The sequence below is a fragment of the Amphiura filiformis genome, chromosome 3 (genome assembly GCF_039555335.1).
Source record: "Amphiura filiformis chromosome 3, Afil_fr2py, whole genome shotgun sequence".
Taxonomy (NCBI): Eukaryota; Metazoa; Echinodermata; class Ophiuroidea; order Amphilepidida; family Amphiuridae; genus Amphiura; species Amphiura filiformis.
Genome location: NC_092630.1, coordinates 43,116,958 through 43,130,993, shown reverse-complemented (window position 1 = coordinate 43,130,993; position 14,036 = coordinate 43,116,958). Strand labels below are relative to the sequence as shown.

The following is a 14,036-nucleotide window of genomic DNA, read 5'->3' as shown; positions in this document are numbered from 1 at the left end:
ATATTCTGGGTTTTTTTCTCTTGGTTTGTTTTCAAGGACATCACTGGACAAACCTTGACTAATGTACAAGATTTTGCCCTGGAATTGATAACCTACATCGGTTGTGCATTTTCGATGCTAGGATTAGTCATTACTCTCACTATATTCATTGGATTCAGGTGAGTTAAGGGACAATTGATATCAAGGAGAAGTGTGAACAAAAAAGGATTGGCGGATTTATTAATAGGCCTTTCTTTTACGGTCTTGTATTATATGTGACCAAATCCATATTGATGGATAAAACGAACGAGAACGAGCTCGTTTTGTTATTAATTTTTCATGCAATGAGAAATGAGAACCAATCACAGTAAACGTTAGTAAATTACATAAATATTGTATAATTGCACGGGCGCGCACTCCGCGAAGTACGCGCAGTACTTTTGGACACGTTCATTTTTCTTGCGAAAGGATGCATTTATATTTGCTTGCATTTTCCAACATATTTAGTGACAATTTTGTAATAAAAATAGCAACAATCGCAGGATTTTAGTTGTGTATGAAATAAGTTAATATATCCATATCACTTGTTGCTCGAGAAATTGTGCAAAATAATGCACTTGTACTGAGATGTTGATGCGTCTAATGCATTCCCCCCCTTCGGGGCTCGTGCATTAGACACATCAACATCTCAGTACGCGTGCATTATTTTGTACAATTTCACTCCCAACAAGTGATACACATTTATTAACCTATAAGTTAATAAAACATCTTAATATGAAAAGTAAAATAGCTTGAAACTAACTAGCTAAAATGTTCTGAAATTGAATTTTTTCGCAGGCTTCGCGCGCGAGCAAAAAACGTCCCAGTAAAACCGGAATAAAATATGCTCGTCCCCGACCTCCCTCTTAATGCTTCCACCACCACTGATAACAATCACTGTACATTGTATACTACTTTGTTTCGTTTGTGTCATGTCCCCGGTAGTATTTCCAGTGATTATATTTTATTTTTGGTTTTATTATAATTTCAGTTGTTTTATTCCACCTGGTCCTGATCTCTACTACGGTCTTCTCCTTCCTATTGGCCTTATTCTGTTACACAACATCGTTACCTTTATCCTGATCATGCGTAGTATTATGAAAACGAGAATGAAGGCACACCAAGTGAAGAACAAAAACAAGAATGAAATGGTCGCAAGATTACAAAACGCTATAACTATATCAATTTTGCTAGGTTTGACGTGGGTGTTTGGATTTCTTGCTATAGAAGGCGCTACTTTTACGTTTCAACTGCTGTTTTGCCTGTGTAATTCATTTCAAGGGCTAATAATTTTCTTGATGTTCTGCTTAAGAGCAGATGACGTGAGGAAAACGTTAAAACCGTATTTCCGATGGGTGAAAATGCCGGACATTTTGCGTGCAACCTACAATCATGACAACGTCAGCGAAGCTGAAAGTACACGAATCTCTTCAACAAAGAGTGCTTCAACAGATTGCGCTTCTGTGGGTATGTCAAATTTGAACGATAATTTCCAAAAATCCGAGGCACTGACTACTGACTACCCTGAAGAAGCTAATGACAACATCAAACAACATGAAACTTAAATGTTTCAACATTTTGAATTATTGTGACTTTTTTAACATTAATATATTTGCAGGGCCTCATATTCAACCTTGGCTACAGTAGTGTAATGTTTTTTTGCATTTTCTTAATTATTAAATTTTAATATCACTGTGATCAACCCATATTGCCGAATAGCATCCCCAGAATTCTACTTTACCGATTTATTTACGTATAAAGCTTTTGTCGCTACTCGCGCTTAGCGAATCGGGTAAGGCACTGTGTGGATTGTATAGGGACGGCTTCGAATAAAATGCTATTCGGCATTATGAATAATCCCGACGATACACAGAAACACTCACGAGATCAGATTAATGATGGGTAACCGTAATTCTTAATATATCAATATAAGCTAATATATAGGAGAAAGAAGAACTACGAATCGGACACTAGCTTATTTTAACAGTATGTGTAATTGGGAGACAAGTGATATTGAATGGGGAAATACTCTTTTGACAAGGCCGAATCCTGAAGCAAAAAACTTCAAAGTTTTGAATTATTTTGATTTCAAAATGTTATGACCATTGTTTATAGAACATAACTACATTTAATCTCGTTTTTTGTTATTAACTTTAACCATATGGTAAAGCAACTAATCTGTAAATAATATATGTATAACAATGGGTATATCTGTGAGACCAATCAAGGGTAGTAAGGGTGATCTTAACCCTGGAATTATGGAAACTTTCGGGCCTCATAACTGTTAAATTGTTGGTCTAAAGTATATCAAAGTATACATATTTAGAATGACAAAGACTTGATAAATTCATCTGTGAGGTCAAATTTGGGCCAAAGTGCTCATTTTTTGGAGAAAATCCCGCAGAACGGGTTTTTTTTGGGCCCAAATTTTTTTCGGTCAGCGTAACAAAAAAATTCTTGAGCCAAATTTTTTTTTATTAATTATTAGAAACTAGATAAAAATATCTAGGAACAGTTTTTTTAATTTTTTCTAACTTTGACCAACTTAACCAAAAATATTAAAATTTGGGCGAAAATCAGGCTTTTTATTATTTTGTTGAAAATTGAGCATTTTTTGGCCATTTTTGGTGCAAATTTCTCACACTTGGTCAAAATAAGAAAAATAAATTTAGAAAAACCGGATCCTAGACATTTTTATCTAGTTTTTAAAAATTAATAACAAAATTAATCCTAAAATTAATAACAAAATTAACTCCCCCCCCCCCGAGACTTTCTCCAAAAATGAGCATTCTTAAGGCCAACAATTTATTAAGACCACCCTTAAGGTGAGAATGAGGAAATGCTAGAGCTTGCTAGATGTGTTTTTTAAAATGTTCAAAAGCAAGTGAATTATTCTTATTTATCGATTGTGATAAATATTCCATATAGGCCTAATATAGCATTTTAAACTTTTTTGCTGTGTGACGATTTCCAGCTGTATAATTTGCTGTACTAAGAAAAACATTTGTGACCATCCACCACGAAGTGGTAGTAAAGTCGGCTCTAGATCATTTTCCACCTTGAGGACACGGTGGCTCAGTGGTTACAGCCTTGGACTCATAATCTGAGAGCTTGCTCGGCGTGCGTTGGTTCGAGTCCCCGTCCCACCACCTTGTTGCGCCCTTGGGCAAGGCGCTTTGCCTCGCTTCCCAGCAAACACAAAACGTTTTCGACATCATTCGCAAAAGGTTATAAAAGGTTGCCAGAAAACGTTTAAATGTCGGGTTATATAAAGGGTATATTAAGGCATAAAACGTTTTCATAACATTAAAAAACATTTTTTTGATAACATACTGCTCAGCAAACATAAAATGTTTTACAGAAAACGTTTAAATGTTGGGTTATATAAAGGGTATAAAAACGTTTTAATAACATTCCAAAAACATTTTTGAAAACTTGATACGAAACATTCTAAACAGAATGTTATTTTGGTGTTGAAAAAATATTTTGCGAACAATGATTGCTCAAAATATTTGCAATAACGTTTTAAAAACATTTTCATGACCTTTATATAACCCGACATTTAAATGTTATTAAGACGTTTTGAAAAAAACATTTTAAGAACATTTCCGTGTTTGCTGGATGCAAATAATTTAACATAATGTTATTTAAGTGTTGACAAAATATTTGGCAAAAAATGTTTGCAAAAGTAGTTTACATTAACAGTTTAAAAACATTTTAAAAATATTGTTGCAGTGTGTTTTCATACAAAACGTTTTAAAACGTTTTCATGACCTTTATATAACCCGACATTTTAATGTTATTAAAACATTTTTACATAACCAAAAGCCAAAATATAACTTATTTAAAACGTGTAATGGGAAGCTGTTAGGGGTAGTCACAGTCGTTGTACTGATGAACCCTGCGCCAATTGTAGGCTGCAAACGTGGTTCCGACATATTCTAATAACGGCGGAATAAATGTAAAGCGCTTTGAGGCTGTTTACGGCATAAAGCGCTATATAAATATCTAAATTTTTTTCCCTGTTTATTTTGAAAGAATGCACTTTTTGCTTTAAAATGATACCTCAACCAGCTTCATCTGACATCTGGAAGTGAAGTTATGGTTCATCAAAGGTCAAATTCCAAATAATACTGTACATAGAAATCCATATACTGTGTTTGATTGTATCTCAAAATGGAAAATGCCGACTTTACGACCAGTTTGTAGTGGATGGGCACATTTGCTTAAAACTTTTATTTATTTATTTATTTATTTCACAATATTTCAACAGGGTAACCTTGCTCAATAAAAATTGATTTTCAGCAGGGCCCTGCTTAACGTATAAAACACAGTTTTACATGTTAAAATAATATAGATATTTACATAAAAATATAATCGATCCATAAAAACCATGATTAAGAGACACGTTGACATAAAAGACATAAAAGATTTGTATATACATAAATTGAATATTGATAAAAGAAACATTAGAAACTTCATAAGAATTACATAAGAATATAAATAATGACATAAATATATAATCGAACCATAAAAACCATAATATTAAGAGACATGCTAATGTTAAAGACATTATACGTATACATAAATTGAATAATTGATAAAAAAAAACATTAAAAAAATACACAAGAATTATAGATTGAGATGCAAAAAAATCTGTTGAAATTGTAAAAATAATTTAAGAATACAGAGCAAGATGATCATGATGTTGCGAACATTATTCCGTTTCAACGATATTGTAAAGCTGATTATATGTGAAGCGCTGTTCAATTACGGGTTCGGCTTAAATCCTCTATATAAATCTACAAAAATGCAGAAATATGATTATTTTAGTGATGATTCTAACCCAGCAAATACAAAAACGATTTTAAAACGTTTTAAATAAGTTATATTTGGCGTTTTGGTTTAGGTAAAAACGTTTTAATACCATTAAAATGTCGGGTTATATAAAGGTCATGAAATCGTTTTAATATAATAAATTTAAATTTTATAATTTAAATTTTATATTTGGTGTTTTGGTTTAGGTAAAAACGTTTTAATACCATTAAAATGTCGGGTTATATAAAGGCCATGAAATCGTGTAAAACGTTTTGTATGAAAACAAACTACAAATATTTATAAAATGTTTTCGAAATGTCATTGTAAACTATTTTTGATATTTTGTCAACACTTTGATAAATATTTGCACCCAGCAAACACAGAAATGTTCTTAAAACGTTTTTTACCAAACATTTTAATAACATTTAAATGTCGGGTTATATAAAGGTCGTGAAAACATTTTAAAAACGTTATTGTAAATATTTTGGGCTAACATTTTTTGCAAAATATTTTTAACCCCAAGATAACATTTTGTTTAGAATAATTTGTACCAAGTTTTCAAAAATATTTTTGGAATGTTATTAAAACGTTTTTATACCCGTTATATAACCCGACATTTAAATGTTTTCTGTAAAACATTTGTGTTTGCTGTGCAGTAAATTACCAACAAATGTTTTTTAATGTTATGAAAACGTTTTATATCATTAATGTACCCTTTATATAACCCGACATTTAAACGTTTTCTGACAATCTTTTATAACCTTTTGCGAATGATGTCGAAAACATTTTGTGTTTGCTGGGAAGTGATTTTATTTGCTAGATGTTCTATTATCGAATCACCGATTGTGCCTTTATCTGGAGCTGTATATTACCAAAGTTTCATTACGTACAGTATATGCTTACTGTTATGCGTCTCGTTGAATAAACCTTACTCGAAATAATATTTATTGCATATCTTACTTATAGACCCTATTAATGTGTAAATAACAATTCTGTACACGAGACAAGATAAATTCAAATACAACTTCGTCTCATGATCATGAACATCAACAGATTGTTTAAAGGGTTTTGGACCTGAACATCAACAGATTGTTCCAAGTTTTTAGACCTGAAAAAGGCCGTTGACACGGTCAATCACCCTATCTTGCTCTCGAGACTTCAGAGTGTTGGTGTTTGTGGACTGGAACTACGCAGTCGCTGGTTCTCCTCATACTTGGGTGAAAGAAAACAGGCTACCAAAGTGGGAAATTCACTTTCTGAACTCGCACCTGTGACATTTGGGGTACCCCATGTGTCAATCCTGGGGCCTCTTTTTATTTACAATATCAAGAATTGCAAAATAAACCTTTATGCCGATGATACTGCCATTTTCTTTGCGAGTAGAAACATTGATGAAGTAAATAGTGTTCTCAATTCTGATATGCAAAGTGTTGCTCAATGGCTTCACCAACATAGGCTTACATTGAATGTTACTAAAACCAAAACTATGCTGTTTGGATCTGCACGTAAACTTGCTTCATCTGGTCCTCTTACTATTCATATCAAAGACCAGCCCCTCGAATGTGTCCCACATTTTAAGTATATTGGCATTAGTTTTGACCAGCGGTTAACTTGGGAACACCAAATTGATAAAATTTGCATGTCACTTTTACTGTATCAAAAAGTTTTTAGCTGTGACACACTGAAGTTATTGTATACATCCGTTGTTTTACCCAAAGTTGATTATTGTGATCTAATTTGGTCAAATGCAAGCTTAACTCTCCTGAACAGGTTGGATCGCCATCAAAAACGTCTCGGTAGAGCAATCATTGGCGTCCCAATGCGCACTCCAACTCAATTTGTCTTTGATTCCCTAAACTGGGAAACTTTTTCTGATCGTCGTAAATATCTGTCTCAATGTTTTTAAATGTCTGGGGGGGGGGGGCTGTTTTCACTTAGTGTATTGATGTTTACAGTAATTATACTCTCAGATCAATTATTATTATTATTATTATTATCATTATTATTATTATTATTATTATTATTATTATTATTATTATTATTATTATTATTATTATTATTATTATTATTATTATTATTATTATTATTATAATGTAGCGAATAACTGCTAGTGCCTTTAACTGCACATCAAAAGCACCAAAGTGACTAGCCGATTCCTATAGAGGTGTGTATTGTCATTGTGGGTGGGGGAGTACATGTTTGGCCACACAAATCAAACCGCATATTAAAATGGGAACGTAAAGTTAAAGGACGGTGTATTGAATATCAACGGTTTAATAACTGAGTGTATGTAATTCGGCTCACCATGTTCACGGGTTGATACTAAATTACTGTAAAGTGCCCACATTTGCGGGTTTTGTGTGTCGGTCCACAGTTGCAACGTGTATTGCGTATTTCTCTGTATACAAAGTGACGTCACACACAAAAGTACAAAATAACGGCAAGTTAGCAACTCTGCAAGCAAGTGTAGTATCGAGGACATGAAAGTTTAATCAACGTGCGAATCCGTGATGACCTGATTCTTTGTAAACAGAGGTATCGCATGAACTGATTACGTCAGTTTCGTATCTCGTGCCTCTCGGAAATGATTTGCACAACCTGTCTACTGCATATACTACAAAAATACAGCACTAATTTGTTTGGTTTAAAAACATATTATCCTGTTTTAATAGTTTGGCATATTCAGGGGAATGAGGCCAAAAATATGCAATTATGCATGAATTCTGACGTTAATTTCAATCACAAAATTCAAAGACTTTGCAAAAATCTCTTTGTATAGGCTAGTATGAGCATGCTATGAGTTTCCTCAAAAATTTATAATTAAATGTTAATTTTGATAATTGGTTATAAAGATAAGAAAATCTGTTTTCCAAAAATTAGAGTTCATAACCTGAAATTAGTTTTTATTGATTGCACAGTTAGAACTAACTAAATAATTCGGATTTTAAGCTAAGTTTCATTTGACAAAACAGGATAATATTTTTTTAATTCCAAAAAAGTAGTGCTATATTTTTCTGGAATAGAGAGTAGTACGAATAAATACAGGCGTGACCAGTCAGAGTAGACCATTGATATTTCATTATCAGGTGTGCTAATCACTTATATATTAACTTGAATGCAACCTTTTAAACTGTTGGTAAGCATTGATATTTCATAATGATTATGTATTTTATTTCGGTGTAAATCTCATCACTTGATCGTCAGGCTTAAACCAGGTACATAAGCGTGATGAAACCGTTTGTATCATTAGACTAACCGAGGACATTAAGGCGATTTTAAGAAAGCACAATACCTACTACAGGAGCCAAGATATCGGTTAAGACGTACCACATATACCCAACCAATTAGACCTATTGCAATTCATCATGTACCGGAATAGAGTATGGGTGTTATGTGTGCTGTTGGCTTTGTTGGCAGGTAAGGAATTTGTCTATATAGACCAAATGCCTAAAATAATTTCTATCTTTAATCTACTCGTAGGTGTCCTTAATTTAGCTGTTTGAGAAGCAATAATTGAATACCTGAATACAAAACCCACCCAAATCCATGGAAAGTGATTTTTAGAAAACTAAAAATACTGTATCATTTTAATTCCTTCAGCTAGATTTACCTGGTCAATAGGGCAAGTTTTGCATGCAAATGGGTAGGTTAAACTGTATTAGGTATGATGATTAGCATTGCTGGAACTTTGTGGGAGGCCATTTTATATACCGGACTTGGGTTGTGTTTTGAATCACATCCAAAGACAATAATGTTGAAATGGGAGTACCACTAGTAAGATAATACAAAATAAAGCACACGGGTACGTATGTTGATAAGCACACTGCCATAAACCTTTTGTTTTTCAAAAGTCACTCTCCAGCAATGAATGTGTTACAAGTCCTGGAATTGGGTTGATCTTTAATACATTCTGGATTTCAATGATATGTGACGAGTCTCAAGTCCTGGACTTGGTTTGTTCTTTCATTTCATACATACTGGATTTTACATGCTCAATAGACGCACATAGAGGGTGGATTTGAGTTGTTCCTGTATACATATGATAGTCATATGTACTAGTATGAGCAATAATTTCCCATGCTTAATTCAATTTGGCGAAAGTATGGACTTGAGGGTTTTGTATTCATGTATTCAATTGTCACTTGTATATCGAAATGCAGAGTTTGTATGCGAAACTAGTTTGAATTGATATGGGTGGGTACAATTTTGCTGATGATAAAATTAGAGAAACTGTTATCACATGCATGTGAGACATACTAATACTCCCGGTTCCGGCACTTCATGTATCCTCAGGTACTCATGATTGTCGGAAATTTCACGAAATATGGGTGATTTCTGCTGCTGAAGAAACGCGATTCGCGAAACATACATAATTGTTCAAAACACATTCACGAAATTGCAAAAAGGAAGGTGTATTTATTCATCTATTAATCAAATATTCTCATTATTATGTTTTGATGAGTCCAAGTGTGTGAAAATATTGGATCCAAACATAATAATGAGTGAAAATTAGAGCAAAATTTCGGCATTTATTCAAGATTTTGAATGCTTAGACTTCTGCATGTTTTTGAAATTAGTAAAATAGTGAACTTTTTCTTTTATCTCCAGTTAGGACTAAATGAATGATCATAAATTGAGCTATGTTTCATTTGGCAGAACTTGATAGTATTTTTTTAATCCCAAAACATTGGTGCTGTATGATTTTTCTGGAATGGGGAGTAATGAAAGTTGAAGGCTAGATGAACACTTCTCTCCTGTTTTCAGCCAAACGGCTCCATGTAATTGCCCGACCATTTTGGCCCTCATTTTAGCCCTATGTCACAATCATGCTGTTTTTTGTGTCAAATTTTGTAACACCTTTCATTTGTCACTTTATATTATGTTTGCATAATGAAATCAAAACAAAACAGTAACATTCGAAAAATGTCAGTTGGCCATCCCCACAATGTCATCCCTTTAACATTATGTTTACATGTGATCTAATATTAGCCTAATCATTTTTCAGAGAAAGTCCAGTATCTGCGAAAGATAAAATAAGGTTGATTATAAACAAGATAGCGTTATCTTTACCGCATGACTTATTTTATATTCAAACAATATTATTATACATGTTATACGTCTCTATGATTTAATCATTTGGTTTGTTTAACCATAAATACTCATCATTTCATAAATATTCTGTTGGGGATGGAAAATATAGGGGGATCATAAAAAAATGTGTTCTAAAAAGGGGTAATAAAAATAATCAGTCCTTAATAGGGTAGGGATTAAAAAGTCAAAACAATTTGAGGGTAAAAGTCCGGTGTAAAATGTAAACAAGGCATGCACGTGCCAAATTTATTTTTGGTCCACTCGGATGAATGTTTTAACATTTTCAACACAACAGACGCGGCAACATATCCGCCGATTCCAAGTGAAATCACAACTGTATCCTGGACAACCGATGACGTAACCATTGACGTAACGACTGACGAACAGACAACATCTGAGATTCAGACCACGAGTTCAACAGGTGAGGACACCACTGCCGCCATTACGACTGAAATTTGAAGCGTAGGGGTCCACCGATAGTTCAGTGCTATAGCCTACTTCATTAATGGCTAACTAAATCAGTGGAAATTTTGGGGTGTGTGGGGGGTTTGCAAAAAAGCGACCAATTCGAGCGACACATCCCCGTATACCTTATATGCTGAGTACCCCCCAGGATAAATAGTGGCAAATTTAGTGCGCTTCTCGCCCATTTGTCCATAGGCCAAATTATTCATATGCCTAATTAAATTATAATGCAGCCAAACTAGTGTAAAATTCGTGTACGCGTTGCGTGGCTACGGTAGCACAATCCTGTATGTTAAGGGATCTGGGATGAGCGTTTCGACAGTATATTTTGTGGGACATGAGAGCACATCAGACATATCGAATTGTGTTCTGAATACTAAGAATGTCTTTCTGATATCAAATAATTTTCATTTTTTGAAATTCACGATACAATACAAATTTTATGACAAATTATTAAAATTTGATATTTTCACATTTTTGATATTATAACAGTCCTCGAAGTAAATTTTATAAATCTAATGACATATTCTTAAAGTGTATGTAGCTGGGAGGAAAAGCCGACGATCAATTGAAAATTTTGACCTTTCATATTGAAGATAAGGATTTTTTCCCAAAAAGACCTAATTTTTTTGGGTGTTTTGGGAAAAAAATCTTCAATACGAAAGGTCAAAATTTTTAATTGACCGTCGGCTTTTCATCCCAGCTTCATACACTTTAAGAATATGTCATTAGATTTATAAAATTTACTTCGAGGACTGTTATACTACATACACTTCAAGTATAAATCATCAGATTTATAAAGTTTACTTCGAGTACTGTTAAATATCAAAAATATCAATTTTTAATCATTTGCCATAAAATGTGTATAAAAAAAAAAAAAAAAAAAAATGAAAATTATTTGATATCAGAAGGACATTCCTCGTATTCAGAATACAATTCGATATGTCTGATGTACTCGAATGTCCCACAATAAATACTGTCCAAACGTTCATACCCCACCCCTTAACAGAACTTACAAGCTCTTACGGGTGTTTCAGCATGATTTCACTCTTCTTTTGTTTTATTTTACAGATCCATCAAATCCTACCAAATTACCTACAGCATTTATACCTACTACTATTGCTCCAGGTTAGTATTCACCAAAAACGCTGTATTATGTGATTCTTCATTAACAAATAGGTTAACCGTAAGAGCTTAAATGGGATCAAGTCTGACACCAGATATGTTATATAGTTTCCAGTTTCCATATTTATGCTTATTATGTATTAATATTATCCCAAAATATATTTAATATCCGTACAATTAATGCTGTCATTATTTGCATATTCATTCATTCATCATCAACCACTGCTGGACGAAAGCCTCAGCATGTCTCCGCCAGGTAGCTCTGTCTCTAGACTTGCTAAACCAATTTACCGTTCCCCAGCAGTATGCTTCGACTATATTTATAAATACGTTTTACATTATAAATACGCACGTGGCCACATCCGCGCTACCATAACAGCTTGTAGATAGTAAGTCTTGCGTTTGAATGCAAAGGCAGAACAACATGAGACAACTGTGCAACAAAATTGTCTATTTTGTTCATCTTTGTGATTTTGTCCGGGAACTCCGGTTTCCTCCTGCTTTCAAAAATCGGTGATAAGTTGTTTGGTTATCAAAAACTCCCTTCACCCAATGGAATTTGGGGAGCTGCACAGTTAATTGGTGGATGTTACAATCTAAGTGCGGATATAATAGGTTTGCGCTGCAACCAGCCGCGGCCTAGTTGATGCGATCTGGTGTGATGATTCACCATGGCAGCTAAATTACAGCGCTTTGAGTCCTCTATGATCTGGAAAAAGGCGCTATATTAACCCAAAATTTATTTATTATTATTATTTATAATTATTGTAAACGTTTCCGTCGTCGAATATTTTTTCCGTCGTCAAATACTTTCAAAATGTTGTTTTTGATAACATATTACAAATTCGGAATCCCCCCATATGTGTAATAATTTTGCTATTCAATTAATACTTAAATTTGATGATATTTATCTACAGAGTTTCTATCCTTTTCTGTATAGTGGTCAATGCATGAGGATTTGGCCACGCTTGCTGGTCTTGGTATGTCGTGCCCATGGGTCACGTGCGTATTTATAAAAACGTATTTATAAATATAGTCGAAGCATACTGCCCAGTATTGGTCTATCTCATCTCTCCATCTCTTGCATTGTCTTCCCCGGTTCCTGCTCCCCAGTATAGGTCTCCATACAGTAATTGCTGTTGTCCATCTGTTGTATGTTCTTTTACTGATGTAATAGTTGAGATTATACATTAGTTGTACACTTTCTAGGCACATTGATATCTCCTCTCATGATATTGCTAAGCTATTATCCCTGATTATGATACACTCACTGCTCTTGATGGAATCTAGGTCATACAATAATACAAGACATCGCAATACCATTACAAGATGTAACTTGTCTCATTTTATATATCTTAAACAACTAGACTTCAATACATTTCAAGTGCGTAGCATTAGATTGATAAAATCTACCTACTTCATCACAAATTCCACAATTCAAATGCAGTAATGGAGTGGATAGTATTTCGATTTTGCCTCCAATGGGAATTGAATCGGGCCCTCTTTCACCATAGTCAAAGATCTTAACCGCTGTGTCACGCTGGTCTATGCCCAAATGATGAGTTAGTAAGTATATAAGACTTACTATTGAATTTGATTCGAAACCGTTTTATTAAATAAACTAAATCACCTTAAGGCTGCCATCATACACCGGCAGTTCTTATTTCGGATGATGATATTGTACCTTTTCCCGGGCTTTTTCCTTGGATCAAATGTGTAAAGCGCGGGGTGTTAAAAGCCCTTAAAGATAAGATGTCAAAAATGAATCTACTTTCCTGCAAAATTACTCTATATTCCTTAGACAATCTCAGCTGCATATTTTTTACTTTTTACTGTATGTCGTTCACAAAGTGAAAGTTAAAGTTAAATCTCATATTTGATAAGCCACTGTGTACTTGTCATATTTGTTCCATATCTCCATAATATGTATGACGGATGTAAATATAGGAGCAACACGTTAGCTACATTTTTAGCGGGATTTTTAGTTTTGAATTATTAAAGCAAATAATAACAGATTAGATAAATCATGATGGCTTAACTTTGTTATTCCCCCCAATATTGAGATATGATATCAGGGTTTGTTTGTTATTGACTAAAAGATTACATGAAATTATCATAGGTCATATTTTGATTGTCAATATGTACTGACATGATTCTGGTATAATTTTTTTTATAATTGATGAACTATGTACGTGTATGATGACCTTTTACTATATGACCATTACGTATACAGCTTTAGGGAAGTGCAAATGTTTCCCCTTGAAAACAAAACATATTTCTATTGATAAAACATATTATCTAACATCCCCGATATCTATGCTAACGAGAAAAAATATTCAACCTTTTTTGTCCGACCAGGGTTTGACATTACAGTTACAGAAAATGCCCCAATCAAATTAAAGCGAACGATCTGGGTTTGTCAATCGCAATTCCAAATACATTTGTGACATTGGTCGTTAACGTTCAAAATCTAGGGGTTAATTTGATTAATACACAGGAGCTCCAGAACCGAAAGGGAA

The 14,036-nt window shown here is 33.7% G+C and overlaps 1 protein-coding gene across 1 annotated transcript in view; it reads left to right on the top strand.

The window, feature by feature from the left end:
- Positions 1–1,379: 1,379 nt before the first annotated feature.
- Positions 1,380–14,036, top strand: part of LOC140147268 (adhesion G-protein coupled receptor G7-like) — a 29,558-nt gene continuing 16,901 nt past the window's right edge. Inside the window, exons 1-3 of the mRNA XM_072169047.1 lie at positions 1,380–1,485; positions 10,223–10,348; positions 11,464–11,520. Of these exons, the coding sequence (XP_072025148.1) occupies positions 1,380–1,485; positions 10,223–10,348; positions 11,464–11,520 (289 nt within the window). The remainder of the gene's footprint in view (positions 1,486–10,222; positions 10,349–11,463; positions 11,521–14,036) is intronic.